This window comes from Ursus arctos, unplaced genomic scaffold (assembly GCF_023065955.2).
Source record: "Ursus arctos isolate Adak ecotype North America unplaced genomic scaffold, UrsArc2.0 scaffold_4, whole genome shotgun sequence".
Taxonomy (NCBI): Eukaryota; Metazoa; Chordata; class Mammalia; order Carnivora; family Ursidae; genus Ursus; species Ursus arctos.
The window spans coordinates 12,813,992-12,837,604 of record NW_026623056.1 but is presented as its reverse complement, the minus strand read 5'-3'; the positions used below and the strand labels follow the sequence as shown (position 1 = coordinate 12,837,604).

Here is a 23,613-nt window from a genome sequence, read left to right as displayed (position 1 = left end):
AGAGAAGCATTTATACTTGGCTTTTTCTTCTAATGAAAAAATAAAGCTACTGTGCCACCATCATAACATTTACTTAAATATCTAAGGAATATAGTTCTTATATAAATTAGCACAAAATACAATATAGATAATATTTATCTCTTCCAAATGATAGGGTTTTTTTCCTCTACTGACTTTAAGAGAACATATCAATCTTCTGCCTCATAGAAGTTCTAAATTATAATCTTTTTCTTAAGGATCTAATTACCTTTTTTACTTTCTGCTTGTTCCTACATCAGGATTAACTTTTTGTCATCCCATAGTGATAATAGCAAGCAGATCAAATAAGGATGTTTTTAATTTCTTTGCCCTTAATACCCTAAATTATCTTTTAATTCATCTGAAATCTAGATGATAGCTAATTCCTTGGCCCTCCCAAACTGTATCCCTAGATGGTAGGTAGGCTAAGATCATTGCTAATATCCTTGATTTTAAAAATGACAAATAAATATATATTATGACAGATGCATATAACAAATGCTCAGAACGTGACTAGACAATGGATGTTTTAAGATCATGATTACGTTATAGGACAACTACTTACTATAAAATTTGCAATAATAACTTGTTAGTCTGTAATCTCCCAAAAAATCTAACATATGTCAAAGTACAGGAAAGATTCTTTCCTAAAGACCAAGTAAAACAGGAGGTCCCTAGTTTACATTTATCAATCTGCATGATCCAAAAGAATTTTATCCCTCATCTTGAGCCATTAGATGGATAGTTACTATAGAAGAAACATTTTTCATGGTTTAAAAAAATAATAATTTCATTCCTTGATATAAGACCTGTATACCTCTATAAGAGACCCATATATGGATGGGAAGAGTTGCCCTTAACAAAGTTCACACTCCTGTCACAGCCACCTAATTATATATTTCAATTGCAAAATTAGTGTAATATTTACAAAATACATTTTTATGAACCCCAAGTAGCAGTGAATCCAATGGCATGCTTCTTGAGAGAACTTAGAAATTGGGAAGTAGCTTGGGACACCTGGGTGGCTCAGTCAGTTAAGCATCTGCCTTTAGCTCAGGTCATGATCCCAGGGTCCTGGGATTGAGCCCCGCATCGGGCTCCCTGCTCAGTGGGGAGCCTGCTTCTCCCTCTCCCTCTGCTGCTCCCCCTGCTTGTGCTCTCTCTGTCTCTGTCAAACGAATAAATAAAATCTTTTAAAAAAGAAGAAGAAAGAAAGAAAGAAAGAAAGAAAGAAAGAAAGAAAGAAAGAAAGAAAGAAAGAAAAAGAAGTTTGGGAAGTAGCTTTAATTACATAATCCAATAAAATAAGCAAAAATTCTTTGAATCATTTAAGTGCCATGTATCTATTTGACATCACTGGCAAAATCCTTCCTAAGGGACTTTGCTTTGTAGCCTCTATATTAAAGAATACTTGTTTCTAGAATGCCAGGGTAGCTTACAAAACAGAACAGAGTTCCCATCAGCTCCTTGTGGCACATCCTGTGACTGCACCAGTCAGAGCTGTCCCTTGATCTGTCCTCTCTGACCACTCCATGTAGATTTATTCATTAAAAGAAATTCACTAAAAATCTAAGGCTCATTATCCTATAGTGGTGTAAATAGCATTGCGCTTACCATCAAAGCATCAAATCAGAGCTTCATAATAGGTGTTATTCTTCCTGTTTTAAGCAGCCTCACTTCCCACAGCCCAAGTATCCCAGCATTCGTAAACATCTTTGGCACCCCATAGGAGCCTTCCAGTTCAATAGGTTGTGGTCTTCAATCATGTCTCCTTGAGATAAATGGAAACAAATACTTACATATCATTTTACAGCTTCCATCTTCAGGAAATTCCACCCAATGAAAGTAGGTGATAAAAAAAAGTGTCTAAGATTATCAGCTGTTTAAATTATGCCTTGGACTACCCAAACTGCCAGACAATTGGGAGCTAAACAAAAAAATAATCAAAGCCATATCAACGGAGTCAGCACATTGCCTCCAATTTCAGATAAAGTCTAGTGAGGACTGGTGACAAACACATGCTTGGGAGTGACAGGGCCGGTGTTTGCATCCTGGCATGGAAACTGACCTAGGAACTGTGTTAGTTTCCTATTGTGGCTCTAACAAGTGACTGCAAGTTTAGTGGCTTAAAACAACACAAACGTATTATCCTACAATTCCGGAAGTCACTAGTCTCTAAAGGAGAATTTGTCTCTTTGCTTTTTCCAGCTTCTGGGAGTACCTGGAATTCCTTGGCATGTGGCCCCTTCCTCCATCTCCAAAGCCAGCAACATAGCATCTTCAAGCTTGTCACTCTGTCTCTCTCTCTCTGTCTGTCTCTCTCTCACTCTCTCACACACACATACACACATACACATTTTCACATCCACTGTAAGAGGTGGTTATCTCAATTTAGACGCACAGATTCTGGAACCCAAACTTTCATGTATCTAAGAGAATTTTTTTTTTAATTTTGTTTATTTATTTATTTATTTATTTGAGAGAGAGAGAGAGAGAGCACAAGCAGGGGAAGCAGCAAAGAGAGAGGGAGAGCAGGCTCCCTGTTGACCAGGGAGCCCGATGCTGGACTCAATCCCAGGACTCTGAGATCATGACCTGGGCCAAAGGCAGACACTTAACCAACTGAGCCACCCAGGCACCCCCCCCCCCCCTTTTTAAGAGAATTTTTAAAACTGGGTTAAGAAGATCAGCAGAGCAAATATCCCCTTCCATGCCGAGATAGGCCCCTTCAAATTTCATATGGAACAGTGAGATCCTTTACTTCTAAGTCTTACTAAAGTGCGTATGTGTGCAACACACACACACACTCGCACACACACACAAACACACACACACACACTTGTTAAAATGCAATTTGTCCTCCTCCAGAAAGTAAAAGGCTGCACCCATCCTTCTATGTTTTTGAAATTGTAGTCCCTAGGGACGCTCTCAGCCTCAAAGCTTACCATTCAACCTCCAAGCCACCCCCTTCATCAACTGGATAACAAATAGGGCTTTTTGTGTGTGCCAAGCATTTGTTTCCCATTTGCTGGGCAAAGAACAAAGGAACAGAGAGCTCAGAATCAACACAGGAAGTGCCCAGGCCAGTTTGGAGAGGGAACAAATGTTGCTGAGCCAAATTGGAATTTGCATTTCACTCTTTTGGTAATTCATTTGTTCTGAATGGTGAGAAGCAGATATAGAATTAAATTAATACTCACCAGTTATTATTCCGTAACAAATGTACTTCCTATGTACAAGTAGACAAGTCCTATATAATTTGCTTCTAAAAGAAGTGTAGGAGCAAGTGACTAATTCCTAATTGTTTGAACAATTAGTAAAAAGACATATATGGCATTCCAGAGACTGTTATCCATTTCCTTCCTTCTATTATAAGGAAATCTTGGTGGGCCTAGAATCTCTGCCAACATAATAGTGGCCTGGAAATTTCTGTTAAACATTCAAAGAATATGAAATGTGTTACATCCTAGCCTATTTTGGCTGCTTGCCATGCTTAAATTTTAGACACCAAGCCAGGCAGCTGAGCTCTAAAAGCCACTTCTTTCCCTCTAGTTTGAGGTGCTTGCTGGCCACAAAACACTGCTCATATGTCAGAGCATCTTAGCCCTGGAAAGTGGCTCCCATCTCCTCGGGAAGACTCAGATGAGATAAGCTGATGCTTTCAGGCCATTTTCTGATAAATTTACTTCATAGCATCCTCTGTAGACCAATATCTTTGTCTCATTCTCTCTGTTTTATTCCCAGTGGTATTTCTCCTTTCTGTCAATGTACGGATCTGCTTCTTGCCCAAAATAGAAAAAAAAAATCAGGAAGATTGGAAGAGATCAACAAAAAGGAAAGAAAAGCATCACAAATTGGCCACCAAAGAATGGAAATAACATTTATTGAGTGCCTATTGTATGCCTGGCACTTTACACAGTCAATATACAAATTAGATAAGTTAATCTTCATATCCTACCTAAAAGACTTAATCTGCATTTTTCAGAGGAAGAAACTGAAACTCAGCGAAGTCAAGAAACTTACTTGGAGTCACGCAGCTAAGCAGGGGTAGAGCCAGGTCTTTCCTTAACATCCAACCACTGTGATTTATAACTGAAATCAGAAAACATGATTATTGAGAATACAGTTTGACAAACTATCCTAAGCATCCTTTGGGGTGGTTAGCTCATGAGGACAGTGTGGTACTAAAGAAATCCAGCTTGTGAGCTCCACTGAGCCCTGACCCTGCCTTGAGTGCAAGGGGGAAAGCACATGGAAAGAGTGTTGAGATATCAACAAAATCCATTCCCTACCAAGAGGACAAGACAGAAGTCAGAGAGGAGGAATGGTGCAGTCATAGTTGTAGACGGTGCCAGAAAGGGTTAACACCAGGATTTCTCTGTCACTTTGTTGACTTTCCTAAACTCGGTGAAGAGATCCCAGGCCAGGAAGCCACCAGGCCAGTTCAGAAGCCAGTGGCTCAGGTACTTGAGCTGGTGGAGAGGCAGGGCTGGAGGGATGTTCCCTAATTGAAATTTTCCATTTCTCAAGATAAGCTAGTCACACCCTGGTGACTTGCACTGTAAGAGAAAGAAGGATAAAGAGTTACAAAGCTTGCCTTTTTCATTCTCACCTACCTGCTGTGCATCTGAGCAAATTATTTCTGCCTTCGCTAGAGTATTTAATGCAACATAATCAACCTGCTAGGAAGTTAAAGTGTAGCCATTTTATGGTTTGTTACATTGAAATTTAAATCTGCATGTTAAGCAGCAGAGGTATTAACATGTGTGCCTGTTCATCAGCTACGGATTGTAAGATACTTCTCTAGTGTGAGCCCAAACACCAAGCCGCTTTCTGATTGAACTGCTTAATTAAATAAAAGATTATTGACAGCATTCCTTTATATCCTGTATACTCTAGTAGTCTGAAATTTAAAACACAAAGACATTAGAAACTTCTCCAAATCTTGCTCATAACTGTTTTGCAAACAAATCTCTAAATATGACAGACTCTTCTCTGGAAAAACTGTGTGCAAAATACACCTCTCAATAAATACGGCAAAACAATAAAGTAAATAGTACCTGAATTCCTATTCCATTTTATTATTTTGATTTTATTTAAACTTTCATCACTGGTAAGGTGGGTCTAAGTCCTATTTTGTGGGTTTGTACTGTGCCAAAGTAAAGGAGAACATGTAGCAAACTTCTCAGTCTAAACACAGACCATCTTTGGGGCACCTGGGTGGCTCAGTTGGTTAAGTGTCCGCCTTCGGCTCAGGTCATGATCCCGGGGTCCTGGGATCGAGCCCCGCATTGGATCCCCTCTCTGTGGAGAGCTTGCTTCTCCCTCTGCCTTCTGCTCCCCCTGCTTGTGCGCTCTCTCTCTTTATCCCAAATAAATAAAATCTTTAAAAAATAAATAAATATAGACCATCTTTATAAATCAATGGTGAGCTAACTTAATTTGATCATTCTAACCTACACTACAACCACAAAATCCTCTGCGCCCAACTGAAACCTATTTTTAAAAAATAATTTCAGAGCAGTGATTGAGCTTATCCTAACCTTTTCCATCTCTGATAGTATTGACCACAGGCTTAGATCTCCTAGACCTGAGTGAACCCGTCTCTCAAACCCAAACCAAAGCCAAGAAGTTGGAGGCCTCATCGAAAACCTCATCCCTCAAGAAAAAGGCTGATGGATCTGATCTCATCAGTGCAGATGCTGAGCAGAGAGGCCAGCCACTCCGAGGCCCGGAGACATCATCCTTAGATTTAGGTAAGGTAATAGCATGTGTCTGCTGCCACTGGCTCTTGCCTTAATACAAGGAAGTTCCACAAATGACATGAAAACCATGGGCAAAGGAGTAGAAAAGATTAATTCCATGAAGGAATGTGGGCAGCACACACTTCTTTTGTGCTTGAATTAAATAGCATTTGGGAAGCTCAGTTTTGCATAACTGATGTGGATTCATTCATTCATTTATTCAACCTACATGTGTTGAATTCTTGATAGATGGTAGGTGCCATATGAGGCATTGGAGTTACAAGTAAGAATGAGACATGAATCTTGCTCTCTAGGAGCATTCAGTCTAGAGTGGGAGCTCGCCTGTCGAGAGAGAGAAAGAGAGAGAGAGAACAGCTTTAACGCATAGTCCAGGAACAGCCAGCCGGAACATGTAACATGCAGGGGGATGTATCTAATACAATAATAACAGCTACCATTGATTGATGCTTATCACATCCAGGACTACGCTACATGATGTACATGCATTAGCCCGTTAATTCATCAAAAACTCAGGTTTTCAAATTTAAATAACTTGCCCAACATCGCAGTTAGTATGAGGAAGACCTGGAATTTGAGCCTAGTTCTGATTAACTTCAAAGCCCATACTTTCATCTACTCACATCTTCCTAGAAAGAAGAGCTTAACTTCATCTCATGGAACCAGTCAAATTAATGGTCTCCTTTCTCAGGAGAAAGAAAAGTGGCAGATAGTTTAGAAAACCAAAGGCAACATGTCCCCTCTCCCTTGCTGTGTCCCTCTCCGAGGCCTGTCTCTTTGGATGAAAGCTTTATAACTCTCTCCAATACTTCTTCACTATCAATGTGTTCTAGGTTTTTTTAGTTGTACAGATGAATAATGGAATTTATACACTCATATAAGGATATATTATTAAATGCGTTACAATATAACACAATAAACTTAAAAATGGAACTTTCATTTCTCTGCTTTTGAGAAAATGTCCCGTGAAGAAGTCATAAAAATACTTAAAGACCTTGGGAGGACACCGACGGCAAACCTATCTTTTTAGAAATGAAAAAACTGGCCCCCAAAGTTGTTCAAGTGATTTATTTACAGTCACACACCTGTTAATGAGAGTGAACCCAGCCAAGTTCCTTATCTGTAAGAATTAAACCACGGGGAGAAAATGGTTCTAGCATTCTCTTGGCTTTCTCCATTGCCTCCTTTCTTTCTATTCCCATTTTTCATCCCCTCTTTGATGAAAAATTAAGCAGTTTTACAAAATGCTGTGAAAAGTGTTCCAGTTCCTTCTCACCTCCTTTTAACAGTGAGGTTCATCTCTTTAAGTAGAATTTCTTTCTAGAAACATGCCAGAAGAGCCTCAAAGCCACTCCTTAGCTGGAGGCAGATGGAATAGTACTGCATATGTTCATTCCCATGGGATTCCATGGATTTATACACAGAATTCAGAATGCACATAGTTCTTGAAATTAATTCAGGTAAACAACTTGATTGTTTAACTAAAAGCAATTTCTCTTACTAGGTCTCATTTTTATTTAGCTGAACATGTTTTAATTAATTTTCATGCAATCTTAAAAAGTTGGTCTTGGGCTTAGGAGCATCAGTTGAGTGAATTTCACTTGTATAAGACTTCTTAATCTTGATTTCTCTTCTTCTCTCTATGCCTCATAATCCACTGTCCCTGTTACCCCTTTCCTATCTCCTTCATAGACATTCAAACACAACTGGAAAAATGGGATGATGTGAAGTTTCATGGAGATCGAAATAGCAAGGGGCATCCAATGGCAGAGAGAAAACCATGCTCATCCAGAACTGGGTCAAAAGAACTCTTATGGTAAGATAGTTGAATATCAGAAATAGCTAGTGGTGTGCCAGCTGTATGGGTATTTTTCCCGGGTACTGAAATAGCCAATGAGTTAAGTCAATCCAAATACTTGGTGCCATGTATAACTCTCTATGTATCAATGTTCATTATTGTGGCTTCTAAAACTAAGTATTTCATCTGAATTGTCAAAAATTCAGCCAAAAATGATTTTGGTAGATTCATAATTCAGTACTCAGTATTTATTCGGTATTTGTTGATAATCAATAAAAATAGGTTTATACATGTGTGTACATATGTCTGTGTATTCAATATATTACATGAATGGCAGTTAAAGTAGATGTTTCTGGTTACACAGGTAACCTTTTCTGACTATCTTAATCATCACTGTCCGATAATATACTAATTAAGAATAATCTGTGGGGGGTGCCTGGGTGGCACAGCGGTTAAGCGTCTGCCTTCGGCTCAGGGCGTGATCCCAGCGTTCTGGGATGGAGCCCCACATCAGGCTCTTTATTGAGCCTGCTTCTTCCTCTCCCACTCCCCCGGCTTGTGTTCCCTCTCTCGCTGGCTGTCTCTATCTCTGTCGAATAGGTGAATAAAATATTTAAAAAAAAAAAAAAAAGAAGAATCTGTGGATGCCCATGAGAAAAATTGGCTGCCTGAATTTTCCCAAGCTTTTCAAGCTTCCTAAAGGACAGCCTGTCTTCTTCTCCTGTTTCCCCTTGCACATCTCCATTTATTATGACATTTCAAGTTCTATATAAAGATCAAATCACACCAGGGACACTTTGTGAGATGCTCCCCTCCCCAAAACACAATACTTTTAATAAAGCAGAACTGTTGGTAACAAAACTGAGATTGCGTTTATTTATTGTTCGTACATAATTGAACCGAATTCTAAATCCGAGATAGTTACACCTAACACATTGCAGCCCTTTAAATTTCAAAAGTGGTCATTGTAATAAATTATATAGAAGTTACCTTTTTCATCAAAATTCTGATGAGAGCTTTGTTATCATGGTTCTCAGCAATCCAAATTCACTAGGTTTCTTGACTGGTTTTCTAGCTGAGTTTGTTTCTTGATGGACAATTGATCTCCTTTATTCATCCCCTATAGGTCCTCAGAGCACAGATCTCAACCAGAACTAAGCGGTGGGAAAAGTGCCCTGAACTCTGAGTCGGCTTCCGAGTTGGAATTAGTGCCTCCAACACAGGTAACAAAAAGAGAGAGAGAGAGAGAGATTCTTTAATGAACCCACCTATTTTTTCTTTTTTCTTTTTCTTTTTTTAATTTAGAGAGAGAGAGAGAGAGATTGAGAGAGAATGGGGGGCGGGGGAGCAGGGGGAAAGAGAGAATCCCAAGCAGGCTGCACACCCAGCATGAAGTCCAAATGGGGGCTCAACCTCACGACCCCGAGATCATGACTGAAGCCAAAATCAAGAGTCTGATGCCCGAGAAGGGGGAATGAAACATGAGAGACTATGGACTATGAGAAACAAACTGAGGACTTCAGAGGGGAGGGGGGTGGGGGAATGGGATAGACCGGTGATGGGTAGTAAGGAGGGCACGTATTGCATGGTGCACTGGGTGTTATACACAACTAATGAATCATCGAGCCTTACATCGGAAACCGGGGATGTACTGTATGGTGACTAACATAATATAATAAAAAATCATTAAAAAAAAAAAAAAGAGTCTGATGCCCAACCGACTGAGCCACCCAGGTGCCCCAAACCCACCTTTTCTAATAGATAATTTATATCACAAATGTTTTATTTAGATTTTCACAAAAATTTTGAAGTATTTTTTTCTATAGGCTGTATTTCATATGCTTTCTCACTCAATAATCTGTCTCAATGCTTGATATAACTGATGATAACTGAGATAGATAACTGATTGGCTAGGACATGATGTAATGAATTCACTATATATTTAGCACTTTTTCTTTTTTCTACCATTTACTTTTCCATAATTTTGCAATACAAAATCTCTTCTACTCCAGTATTAGCAATATTTACACAAAAGAACACCAAGAAAATGACCTTACATAGTGAGTGTTCATTCATGTGTATGCCCTGTGGACCCAAGTACTTACATATCAGGATCCTTTCTGTCACATTAAAATAAATTTTATGTTAAGGAATAAATAATTATAGTATTAGCAGTAATGATAATACTAAGAGCAACCATTTGTGAGTAGCCACTAAGTACTAGGGACTTTACTATGTGCTTTTCGTATGTTATGTCTAATACTCACATAATCCTGTGAATTACTATTATCCTCGTTTTTTTCGAGATTTTATTTATTTATTTGAGAGAGAGAGAGCACAAGCAGGGGAAGGGGCAGAGGGAGGAGGAGAAGCAGACTCCCCACTGAGCAGGGAGCCCCATGTGGGGCTCGACCCAGAATCCTAGGATCATGACCCAAGCCACAGGCAGATGCTTAACAGACTGAGCCACCAGGTGCCCCTTATTAGCCTCATTTTAAGCATCCTTTAAAAAGTCTTGGTGAAGTCAAAATCTTTTTTCTGTGGTACCTGACTAATCACTGGTGGAAATATGGTATGAACCAGACCTGTCTGTCTACTGCTTAACCCTCAACTCCAGTGTAACTGGCTCGTCTATAACTAGTCATCTCCTTTGGGGAGGATGCCAAGAAAGCCAAAGTTAGTCTCAATTTTTTATTCGCTCACTTTATAAGGGTACAGCCTTGATCTAAAGCCACAAAGATCTCTGAAGAAATGTGTCCACATTAATGCCGTCTACAATCTAGTTGAAAATAAGTGACGTGAAGTGAGCAAGAGAAATTTTCTTGAGTTTACCAGATCAGATCTTGAAGCTAAGAGAGGAGATACGTTATCTGAGGTAAAGTAAAGGGTTAATTACGATAATAGCCAATATTACTGAGTGCTATGATAAAGTCTTCTAATACATGTTAGCTCATTTGATCCTGACAAATGGCTGTATGAGGTAAGTTTACCCCCATTTTATAGACGGGAAACTAAGACACACTGACATTAAGAAAATTGGCTCTGCACCCTAACTAGTAAGTGGCACAGAAGAGGACACACACAGATAGGAAATGTTGAGGAAATGGAAGCCCTCTGGAAACCTTTCTAGGCCACTGGGAGAACCACTCCCCATTTCTATATTCACTGGAGAGGGGTGGACATTACTGCTCCTGGACTCTGCTGGAAAACAAGTCAGCTCACTTCTAGAACAAATAAGCCTGGGAAGCTTAATGAATTACAAAGGTAGTATGAAAATGTATTTTCATCCTCTGTGTTCATTCTTAATGTATCTTTTTTAAAATTGATAACATTTATTAGAGAAACATTTCTTGTTAAGTGCATTAGAGATTTAGATTCAGCTAAAATAATTGGTACTGTTTCATAACCTGGATCCTTGGAACAATTTAATGTAGCAATGGAACATTTGTTTCTGCAGCGGGGGGAGATTTGGCACAGGTGGGCTGTTCTACACAACGCTGGAGGGGCAGAGGATCAGCTGGGGTCCTCGGTTGCCATGGAGACCTACAATGCATTTATCTTATTATTCCAATGACTGCTACTCTCCTGCTGGTTGTCTGATTTCATCCCACCACATTGTCCTTCCACATGCCCACTGGTGTGCCTTTAAGCAAACACAATGTGCTTTGGACAATATGTGTGAGATTCCCAATATTGTCCTCCAAAACACAGTTTAAAGTGCGCTGTGACAGTTCTCTGTCTAGGTAAATTGTAGTGAATCCTTTAGAGGGTTACCAATTATTTGTAAAGAATTTATCCCTTAATTTGGTTTTTTAAAAACACTGCATGTTGGGGCACCTGAGTGGCTTCCTTGGCTAAGCCTCTGACTTTTGGTTTTGGCTCAGGGTATGATCTCAGGGTCGTGGGATCGAGCTGCATGTCTGGCTCCGTGCTCAGCTCAGAGTCTGCTTGAGATTTTTTTTTTTTTTTTTTTTTTTGGTCCCCCTCTGTTCTTCCCTTTGCTCGTGCTCTCTCTCTAAAATAAATAAATAAGTAAAAATTTTTTAAAAAACACTACATGTTTATCAAGATTTGCCTAAACTAAGAAAATTCATAATCTCCTAGTTTTAAGTCCAGCCTATGGTTAAATTAGGACAATTTAATGAATTAAGAGTTTAATCATCTAAAATATTAAATCACTCAAATAAAACAGCAAGAGAATGGACTGATTAATTGTAATAAAAGGCAGGAAGGTATTTTTACTGTAAGAAACATACTGCCCTTAAATATATGATCTCTCTAGGTAGATAAGATGATGAAGGTGGTATAAAAAATGAACTTAAAACTGGCTTGCAGGGGCACCTGGGTGGCTCAGTCAGTTATGCGTCTGCCTTCAGCTCAGGTCATGATCTCAGAGTCCTGGGATGGAGCCCCACATCAGGATCCTAGCTCAGCAGGGAGTCTACTTCTCCCTCTGCCCCTCTCCCCTGCTCCTGCTTGCTTCTCTCCCTCTCTCTCTCAAATAAATAAATAAACTCTTTAAAAAATAAAACTGGCTTGCAAACTATTCAAGTAAACAATTTCAGCTTACCAAAACTTGTTAGTGCTCCACTATCACACAGATGGCTTATGGGAAAATCGAGGAAATGTTTTCTTCTCTCTCAAGCCAACATAAACTATCTTAGGTTCAACAGGTGAGGAGCTATTTACGAGCTTTCTTTAAAAATCAGATTTCAAAAAAAAAATCATATTTCAGAATCACAAAGAAAATGGAGTGAATTCCTGTTAGCTCATTTTCTTTTCAAGATAAAGGAGAAAATGTAGTCTAGCCTCTTTCAAATAGTGTTTTAAGTACACTAATCAGAGTGGCAGGAAATTATAATAAATCATATAATCTCTAAGTATTTAAGAATAAAATTTCGTGACACTTTTGCAACTGTGTAATTAGTATTCCCTGGAGTTAATTGTTTAAAGGAATCATACAACCTGAAAACATTTGAAGAGTTGAAGAAAAACACAATTAATGATATAAAATTAGCTTTTTCCAATAAGTGGGTTGAGATAGTGGTGAGGCAAAAGAAAATGAGTCCAACTTTTGCTGGAAAGTGATGGTTCAAGCCTTTCTTTGTCAAGTCTGGGCACTGGAAGAGTAGCCCTGCGATAGGTTCTTGCCAACCTAAGTTGGACCTAACGAGAAGGTGCAGGAACCAGGCTCTCCAGTATTTAGTCATAGACATGCAACTCTGATTTCGCTGACTTTGGCACAACAAATGCTTCCTTCCATATTCTCATAATTCCATCAAGTTGGCAGTATCCCAAACTAGAACAATTGAGACTTTAAGATGTAAGTGCAGATATGTTTTCTAAATTTTTGAAGGAGCAATAAAAGAAAGGCATGCTAATAGCTGTCTAATTACATACCTCATGCATATAATATGAGATATTTCTAATATATTTTTTAAATTCTTACAACAGTCTTGGAAATTAATATCCCCACTTCTTACATGAGAAATTCATCTTAGAATTAGCTAAGGGGCAGAAGAGCCAGCACTCAAATCACACGCATCAGCTTCTAAAGCCCCTGTTCTTAACCACATACCACCTCATATCAGCCTCATCAAAGCTTATTCACCTGGGAGAACTCACAGACCATCTATTTCCCTTCCCACTGCAGCCCTGATTAGTCCTTACATTTCTAGGATTAATATGAGCTGAGCCATTTTAAAGAGTAGTTATCACTTTCTTCCAGAAACTTTGTAAGATAAATTAGGATTGTTGTCAGATCTGAGGCCATACACAATTTTGTGCCCCCTCCCAAATTCCTTCTGAACCTCTTACTCTTTGAAATACTGACAGCTTGCATTGCGTTCCATTTCAGTTCAGCAAATGTGATTGAGTATCTACTATCCACAAGCCGTAAGTGAGGCAGTGAAAAGGTTAGAAGGAGGAATTCAATTATAGGAAGTACCAAGACCTTTATGTCTATTAGAAACAATTACACAGTACACTTCATAAATACAGTTTTGCTTGTTGGAAGACGGTACAGGAGCCACGTCGACATCCCTTTTCCCGTCCCGACTGTACACAGTGAGCTGCCAATGAGGAAAGAAGCAAGCGAAGATGGAAGGGAGGAGCAAAGAAAAGGCAGCAGGGCAAGAACCACGGGCAGGCGAGGAGGAAGGAAAGAAATCTGAGAGATCACTTTCAGCGTAGTAGGAAATCTGCACACAGTAGGTACTCGACAAATACTTGCTGAAGTGGAAAAATAAGAGAATACTAACAAAAAGGAGAAACAACAACACTTTTCAAGATTAACAATTTGAAGGTAGTGGCTAATTAATGGTCAACTAAAGGGCAAATAAAAAGAAAATTAAAATACAAAAATAAAAATTAAAAAATGACAAGATTTTATTCTTTTATCATTTTTGAAGCTAGTTTCAAAGATGATTCTTAGTTATGCATGATTATAGACTGTCCATCTCTTTTCAAAATCAGCACTGCTACGCTTCCATGTTCTACAACGTAGAACATAGTGGGATGGAGATGGGGACCATACGCTGCCCGCCTTGCACAAAGCTCTAGGAATTTGCTCTTTGACACATAAGCTTCACTTTTTTTGTGTACCTTCAACACTAAATGTCTGTTGAATGATTAAGGGGGAAAAAAATCATGACCCGCTCAATAGGCATGAGTTTATCTGTTCTATATAAGAATCCAACCAGTCTCCATTAACCACTGACCAAAAGTGCTCTAAATACAGATAATTTTTAAATGACCTTCTCAAGTCACACCTGCTAAGCGCTAACCAGAAAGATGATGACAAAAGCCAAGTTTTATAGCACTTGCTGTGTACTGAGCATTTTGAGTGTGTCTTTACATGAGTTACTGTACTTGATTCTTATACAGACTCTGTAAGTGAATATACACTTTGCAGATAAGAATGCAGGGGATTGTAGGGGCGCCTGGGTGGTGCAGTCGTCGGGCGTCTGCCTTCGGCTCAGGGCGTGATCCCGGCATGATGGGATCGAGCCCCACATCAGGCTCCTCCGCTGGGAGCCTGCTTCTTCCTCTCCCACTCCCCTGCTGTGTTCCCTCTCTTGCTGGCTATCTCTATCTCTGTCAAATAAATAAATAAAATCTTAATAAAAAAAAAAAAGAATACAGGGGATTGTAGAGATTAAGTAATTTGTCCAAGGTCACCAGTTACTATTAAATCCAGCCAGGATTTGGCCCTAGGAGGTCTGACTCCAAAGATTATGCTTTTAACTACTGTGTTACACAGTGACCCAAAGTCAGCTAGTTATATTTTTCTTTTCTATAGTTAAGCAGCACCCTTTCCCCCATCAATCTCTTTTGAAAAGATACTGTGAGCTTTTTAAACATGTGTTTGGGTGGGAGACCTCCAGCAGTAATGTAAAGGTAATTGTATAAGGACTGAAGGACTGACATTGAGGTTAGCCAACAGAGTTATTATGCTAGGACAACCACAGCCACAAATACAGTAATTTTCAAATCAAAACTTTAATCACAATCATAATTTTGAATAAAGAGAATAAAACAATATTCTTAAAGAGTTATTCTTCTTATCTTTTGCCTAGTGCTTATCATTCAGAACAATCAACAGCTGAGAGAACAAAATGCTTTCTTCAGAGAATGTAATACCCTAAAATCCAATTAGCCTAAACCAATTAAAATGGCTGTTTTTATTTTATTTTTTTTATTTTATTTTTTTTTATAATGATTTTTTATTATATTATGTTAGTCACCATACAGTACATCCCCGGAAAATGGCTGTTTTTAAAGCCAAGGCCCTCCGAGGAGGTTGCTGTAACCGTGGAGCATTTTTCAAAATCATGCTATGAAGCAAAGAAATGCCCACGTCACGGTACCTTTGTGGACCCCAGAGTTCCACTTGCAAACACGTGAGGTCCGCCTCTAATCAGAAGCTCTCCGAGGGAGGTCCCTCCCTGGGCGGTAGCAGCATCACCTGGGAACTTGTTCGAAATGCAGATTCTGGGCTCCCACTCCCACACCTGCACCCACTGAAGCAGAAACCCCAGATGTGGTGTCCAGCAATCTGGGTTCGGACGAGATTTCCAAATGCTTCTGCTGCCCACTCAAGCTCGAGGACTTCTAATACAGCTACTGCGATACCAACACAGCCGTGACTCAAGTTTATGGCTGTTTAGTTGTCTTGTTTACCGCTCCTCTAGTTACGTACCTAAGAATATATGCGGTCTACCAGCATTGCTTATATATGTTCTCCCATATTCCGGTCTTTGTTTATAATGAAATCAGAGGTTAAAAATACATAAATAGATAATAAGGTCTTGGCTGAAAGGAAGGCTGCTCTTTACCATGTGTTATGACCTGTAGTTCATCCTCAACCCTAACCCAGTATGTCTGGTGGGTGGTCACTAAATTGCTGAAAAGTTTCAGAATCTTTTCAGTTGCCTATTACTCTTGGCTTGAAAACAGCCTTTGTTTACATTCAGTGTGTTTCCTATATTTTATAACATTTATCTTAGCTTCCTTGGATAAAATAAATGGCTTTCAACTGTGAGGTAGACAACACTTGTCTTAGTAATAACTTAAGGCCTTTCTAACAATGTGGGAAATAGCACTTACCTAAATAGTAATTGTACTACTGAAATCAAAGTTCATTTGCGCAGTAAGATTCTATTTACACTTGCCGTTTTAAGTGGCAAAGAGAATATGGACTGTAAGTCTTGAATCCTGAGAGAGATTTTTGCCTCTTCTTCCTGATATATGGTGCCCTTTGCATCCTGTGATTCATAACCCACTTGGGTCGTGAAACATTGATGAAGGGAAGCCGGTGACAGTAATGGAGTTCTGTTAGGTCAGGCTTCACAAGAGAGACAGATCGTATTTCACTGGTGAGAAGTGCCTCTAATAAAAGGAGGTGCCTGGGGACAAAAATATTAGTGCTTTCTCTTTCTTCCCATGCCATTCATGGGTCATTTATGACATTATTATATAAATGCACAGTTTATTTCTTACCGTGTGTCCACATTTTTAAAATTTATTTGTTTGTTTATTCCATTAATGAGGGAACCAGCAGGAAGACAAAAGAGCTAGTTCCAAAGTAAAGGAACAGAGATTTACGGAGCTGGCTGGAAAAGAAATGCCAAAATAAGTGTGCCAAGTTTGATATAAGATTGGTTAATTTCTATAAGATGATAAGATCATAATGCCTTTGGGGTTAACATCTCTACCAGGCCATGACATCCTAACAACTTAGCAATTCTGAAAGGTTGTAAACCATCTGCACCTTTTCTTTTTTAAAGATTTTATTTATTTATTTATTTGAGAGAGAGAGAGAGAGAGAGCACAAGCAGGGAGGAAGGGCAGAGGGAGAAGCAGACTCCCCACTGAGCAGGGAGCCTGACTTGGGACTCTATCCCAGGACCCCAAGATCATGACCTGAGCTGAAGGCAGACACTCAACTGACTGAGCCACCCAGGCGTCCCCATCTGCACCTTTAATCAAATATATTTTGACCCAAGATTGTCAGATAAGGGTTGTAGTGGGTTGAATAGTGGCCCCCCAAAAAGTTATGTCCATACCCTAATCTCAGGAACCTATGATAGTCAATCTCACTTATGTTTTTGGAACTCCCTCTCCTCAGCCCCGCCTCAATTATCTGGGTCGGGAGAAAGCAGGGCCCAGAGAATAAGAGAGGGTGCTGGTTCATGGTGACCATTGAGCCTGGCCCACCTGAGAGTGGGTCACTGATGCCTATGCAGGCCTGGCCACACCCTCATCACCCTCTCCCTCTTCTGACCACAGACACCACTCCAGACGCCTTACCCCTGTGCTGCTAACAGGCCTGGCTCTTTACTAGGTGCCCCACTAAGACACCCTGCAGCCATTCCCCATCCCCTGAACAAGGACAGTAGGGCTTTGCTAACACAGACCTCTGCTGCTCCAGGCACAGGACAAAAAAGCAAGTCCCCTCTCAATTTCCCATAATTCTCCTTAGCCTCCTGGACTGACCAGGAAACCTTGACCGAGAACACAGAGCTTCCTTCTGGGAGTAGGGAAGAGAAATATCTTTAATTCATCAATTCACATACTCCCCGACAGCATATTTTCAACAAGTATTTACTGTTTATGGAGCAGCTACTGTTTATAGGAGACACCAAGGATACAGCAGTGAATCCAGCAAGGAGGAGGAAACCTAAATTAATGTTTCAATAAATTAATCTTCCTCGCTCATTAATGCAAAACCCAGTCTAAGAGTGCTATTTATGTTCCGAAGCGTTCATAACAATTACTTCATTATTGTTTTCAGCCCACAATATTCTTGGGGGCTTCTTGGTTGACACCCTCAACCACACATGAACCTCTGAGAGACAGCTTTTCTAGATTTTGTCTCTTCCCGAAATGGCGAGTGGAGCACAGCCTCCTGTGAGAGGCAGTGTCGTGCAGTGGTTACGAACATGGCCCAGAAGCATCAGCTGTCCCACTTGCCAGCTATGTGGTGTCCGGCAAGTTAATTAGCTCTCTGTGCCTCAATGTCGTGGACTCGATGATAATACCTACTTCACGGGTTGTTGGAAAGCCAAAGTGAGTTAGAGTCTCTAAAGGACTTGAAGCGGCTTCTGGCATGTAGTGAGCCCTGGTATTACTACTGTGTGATGATAAGGGGCTGGGGCTCCTCCTGAGGACCCATGGTGATGGAGAAAAAATGGAAAGCAGCTGAGCTGTATAGATCATAAGTGCTGAGTGAAGGCCAAAGTGTTGCTAGAGAACAGTGGTTTTCAAACATGGCTGTTTTTCAAAATCACCGAAAGAGCTTTTCAAACATTTGAGGCCCAGGCCCTACCTCTAGAAATTCTTTAACTGCTCTAGAGTGGGGCCCAGGCCTGCTCCAGTAATTCCCACAGAAGCCGAGGGTGAGCATCCCTAAAGGAGAGCAATCAGACACGGATAAAACGCGATAAAAGGGCAGAGGGGGGCTTCACTCCACAAGCCTCCCTCCGCCTGCTCCCCAAGGTCTGGCTGCCTTAGCAGTGCAGTCCCTCGTCCTGCAGTCTAGAGACATCCTTAGGGCACACATCACCTCTCAGGCCCTGGGCCAGCTACAGGGGAGCACAAGGGTTACCAGACAAAATCCGACTCTCATGGATTTTACACAGTGTAGCAGAAAGATAGACAAGAAAATAAGCAATTACATGGAGAAAAATCACAAACACCACGACTGCTCATGGAGAGAGGTCGGAAACAACTACAGTATGTACTTATTAGGAAATCCCTGCGAAAGAATGAGGTGCATCTCTCAATACCCAGTGTGGACCCTCTCCAAGATAGAGTGTTGAACAGAGAAAAGTAAGCTACAGAATAGCATACCATATAAGTTTCAAAAAATTTTGAAACACTTTACTATCTCAGGTACATAAATATATATGTAACTGAAAAGGAGTTCTAGAAGTTTACCTCTTATTTTCCATGATGACTTTTTTCAAAAAGCATGCATTTAGTTTTTGTGAAATTAAAAATGAATAACATTTTTTAAAATTGCAGCAGACTCTTGGTGGGGCTGGTCTATCTGGAATATTTGCATTTAGCTAAGTTAAGATGTATATCACATTGCCTGTTAATTGTAACAAACCAGTCGGCATTATCAAACACGATTCTATCTAAGCAACGATTTAGCAGCGCAAGTCCTGAGGAAATGGGACACGAGACAAATGTGTGCTAATAGAAGGAAAGCAAAGGAAAGAGAATTCAGCCTGAGGATCTGCTGTGTCTGTAAGGAAAGGGCCTAGCAGCCGACTCCCACCTCTGCAGCTTGCAGTCTTACCTGAGGTTAGTCCTCCTAACAAGCTGGAAGCTTGACTATCTCAGTTCCTAGGTGGAGGCTTCGAATGGAGATTCTCCTTCTTAGCTGCATATTAGAATCTGCTGGGGGAAACTGACTAAAATATCAGTGCCTGGAACCATGACCAATTAAAGTAAGATCTTTGGGAGGCTGGGCCGGGCTTTGGTTTTAACAGGACCAGGGCTGAGATGCACTCTTGGAAGAACCATGCCTGCGTGCTCACACACATTTTGGCACCATCCCAGTTTGGGCAACATCATGCTTGCAAAGTACTCCCAAAATAACATCCTTTGCAGATGCTTCTTAAACTCTAGGGAAATATGAGAAAAGGAAAAATACTTGGATTTTTGTGTTCTGTGATTCCAATAGTATAACACCATGTGTTTGGTTTATTTCAGGCTCGACTGACCAAAGAACAGCGCTGGGGAAGTGCATTACTTTCCAGAAACCACTCCTTAGAAGAAGAATTTGAAAGGGCAAAAGCAGCAGTAGAGGTAACTTTTTTTTTTAATTATTTTTCTGTTTCATGTTTCTGGAAGTGGAATTCAAAAACTGAAACTTGAGCAGGATACATATGAAACAAGTCTAACTTTATAGACGTGAAATAACCATGATAATGATTGTTAGAATGGATTTGTTACCAGAGAACTTTTGACTTGCCACCAGGGCTGATTAATAGATGCTAAATCCTGTGCCAACTCTGTGATAGATTAGCAATCTGTCTGGAGTCCTGGGTCAGAAAGATCTGAGCCTCGTCTGGGTGCAACGATGAATCCGTGCTTTGCTTTGCTATGCCCTCTGTGAGGCCAGCGTTCATGCCTGATGTTTTTATCTCTCTAGCATCTAGCATAATGCCTGAAACACAAAAGGTCGTGCTGTTCCTGAAATACACATTTTCCTCAGTGGGATAAAAAGCATGGCTGAGATATTGTAGCCAATGAATAGCCCATCCTAACTTCAGCCATAAATGTTTACTGTTAACAGTGTCCAAAACAACGACAATGTTGATAAATCAAATGAAATACTTAATTTGAACATTAAGTTCCTTATTTAGCCTTCCAATAAGATTCCTTCCAGGTTGAAATCACAAAGGGTGCATCGCAGATTTCATCTATGATTCTCATCAAAACGCTGCTAGATTGCTATTTCAGAGCGGAGGTTTTCACCAAACCCAAGGATGGACTTGTTAGGACCTCCATTTCTATCACTGATAGGAAATCTTGAAGATTGAAAGTACTCCTATGATACGATTCATTTATGTGGCTGTCTTACCACTAGGATTTAGATAAAATTACTTTACTATGAGCGGTCTTTCAGGAGCTCCATACTTGAAGTGCAATTAAATCATATTTGCAGTTTCATAGTAAAAGGGCTCTTTAAATTCTAGGAAATAATTCTAGCCATAATTTCATATCATCATTCAGCAATCCAGTAAGAGAACAGCTTTATCTCATCACAATACAACCCACCCAAATTTCTCTTTTCATTTTATCCCTTTTTAGTTTAAAAAAGTCAATGCATTAGTGTTTTTGAATGTAATCAACTGATATATTTGATTGAGACCAGCTGAGTTCAATCAACTTGTTCAACTACACGGAGCCGGTACCTGAATTTATCTTAAATGTAGATTTTTCCAGACTTCAGAGCTAATTTAAATTCATCTTTTGAACTCCTACTATGTGTAGCACACTGAATTATCACTAACTAGAAGATGATTGAGAATCATAGAATCTTGAATCAGTAGATATCAGAATTTATCTGGTCCCAGAAACACAATGGGTTCAATCTCAGAAGACTTAATTACAAAGTAACGTATCAACAAGGAAAAAATTATTCATTTATCTGTGTGTGTGTATGTGTGTATGTATACATATATTCATAAAATCATTTAATCTTGATTTTGGTGGAGGCCTTAGAAGTCATCTATCCCAACCAGGCATATAAAATAAAATTAATTTTATTTTCAAACGTACTTGATAAATTATTTATTCAAACCTACCCTGTTTTTACTTGAATACTTCAAATTAGTGGCACCTTCTTTTCAAAAAGACCTGCTTCCATTTTGGACAGTCCTAACTATTAAAAAGCTCTTCCCTATATTATGCTGAAATTGGCCTACTAGCAACTTCCAGTTTTCCTTAGTCTTGGCTTTGCTGTCTCTGGAACAAGGCAGAATTAGTTTAATCCCTTCGCTACATGATGCCCACCTGACCCCACCAAGCCTTGGTTCTCCCGGGAATTGAGAGACTGATTTGTTATTCCAACTTATCACTACATGACAACATACGTTTCATGAACCAATATAGGTTTCGGTTCCACACTTAGAATCCTTGGAGGCTGTAAGTTACTTCAAGTAGTCCTTCATTCAGCAAACAATACTGGCTGTCTGCACGTGCTGACTGCTGCCCCAGGTACTAGAGACAACGAAATGAGCCAGCCCCAACTAGCTGTCTAATAGCGTGGACCAGAGGACCAGCTTGGACAAATCACTTGCTCTACCTACTTTATTTCCTCATCTTTAAGATGAGGGGCTTGCATTTCTAATATATACTAAAACCCTATGAGTTTATGGCTTCAAGTGAAATGAATAGAAGTACGGGATTCTCAGCAAATCAGAAAATTGTAAACAAATTGGCTCGTCGGCAAACCTGGAACTGAGAAGCTTCCTTAGGGAATGAAGGAGGAAGTTGCTGACCAGAAGGTAAGAACAGATATGGAGAAAAAAGGCAGGGGGTAGAGGGGAGTATTTCACTAAGCTGATGAGAAATCAGACCTACAAAACTGCACATGTTTGTGGACTTTTTACTTCCCAACATTATTCTTATCCAAGGGGATGATGTAATTCCCAGTAGAAGATAGGATGAAATGCATCCAAGCACACATGCCTTTGACCCAGCCACTCCTTACAATTTATCCTAGAGAAATAATCAGGGAAGTTTACAATATTTTTTTAAACAGTGAAAATTTGGAAACAGCCTAAGTGTCCCATACTAGAGAATTAGCTAAATTATATCTCTCTAGGAAAATGCTGTGTAACCATTAAAAACTACATTATGGAACAATATTTAAGATCATGTAAAAATGTCTGGTGATGATTGGAATAAGAATGTATTTACTGACAGTCTTACAATATGGTCCCCACTTTGTGAAATGATAATGGCATAGTACCTACCGTGTTAACACTACGTATGGTGTGCCAGTCAGGAGCGTTATATGGGTGATCTTATTTAATCCTCATAGTAGCCCTGTGAAGAGGGTAACACTACTATTCCCATTTTAAAGAGATTTCAGTTATGTGCCATTTTATAAGCAATTAAGATCGACTGAAAAATGAGTAACACTCATTTAGCAAGTTTCAAAGCCATGATTTTTACCCGGATTCCAGAGCCCGTGTTCTGAATCACTGCACTATATGAGCATGAAGAAAATCTGTGCCCAAATGTCGGCAGTAGTTATATCAGGTGGCTGGCTTTGGAGTGGTCTTACTGCTTCCATTCGTTATCTGTATTTTCCAAATGTTCCATCATAAACATGTATTATGCTGGTAATCAAGGAAAGCGGGTAAGTTATAGACACTGTAGTGGGATATAAAATACTTAGAAGAACTCAAAGTGCCTCATTCTTCATTTCAAAACAAGAACGGTGCTGCAGATTGGCCTCATTAGAGACGGTTCTAAACCCCAGTGAGACCCGGATGAAAATCATGGAGCATGGCGAGTTTTTCCAAAGCCTCTTGCTTATATTTTTATATCATCTGATTCCAGTATTCCTTCTATTTCACATTTTATTCCATTTTTAAAGTCCTATTTGTTTTTTCTTTTGGTCATCATGCTGCCTCTTGACTTGACACCTTGTCCCCTTTCCAGTTCCTTCTTCTCCTCAGTTCCCTCATGAGCCCCAAGGGCACTGTAATTCTCTCTTGTCCTCTCACAGGACAGCCTCCTCGCCCACTGTCCCTGCTCTGTCTTCCGCAGGGACACGCTTCCCCCAGATCTTCATGTGGCAGGTTCCTTCTTGTCATCCAAATTTTAGCTTGAGTGCCACTGCTCCAGAAAAGCTGAACCTGACCACCCAGTTGCTATCATAACACCTAGAGTTCTTTCATCCTTATATTTATCACTGGGTCTTTTCTTGTTTGTTTTTATTATTGGTTTGTTGTCTGTCTTTTTCTTTAAAATGTAACCTCTGTAAGAAAAGGGGCTTTGTCTCTT

General features: G+C 39.9%; 1 protein-coding gene across 4 annotated transcripts in view; it reads left to right on the top strand.

Annotated features, from left to right (window-relative positions):
• PEX5L (peroxisomal biogenesis factor 5 like) overlaps positions 1–23,613 on the top strand; it is a 220,109-nt gene that overhangs the window by 137,052 nt on the left and 59,444 nt on the right. For all 4 annotated transcript variants that reach the window (XM_057306551.1, XM_057306550.1, XM_057306549.1 and 1 more), the window contains 4 exons: positions 5,580–5,774; positions 7,473–7,596; positions 8,705–8,801; positions 19,801–19,896. In XM_057306551.1, coding sequence (XP_057162534.1) covers positions 5,580–5,774; positions 7,473–7,596; positions 8,705–8,801; positions 19,801–19,896 — 512 coding nt within the window. The remainder of the gene's footprint in view (positions 1–5,579; positions 5,775–7,472; positions 7,597–8,704; positions 8,802–19,800; positions 19,897–23,613) is intronic.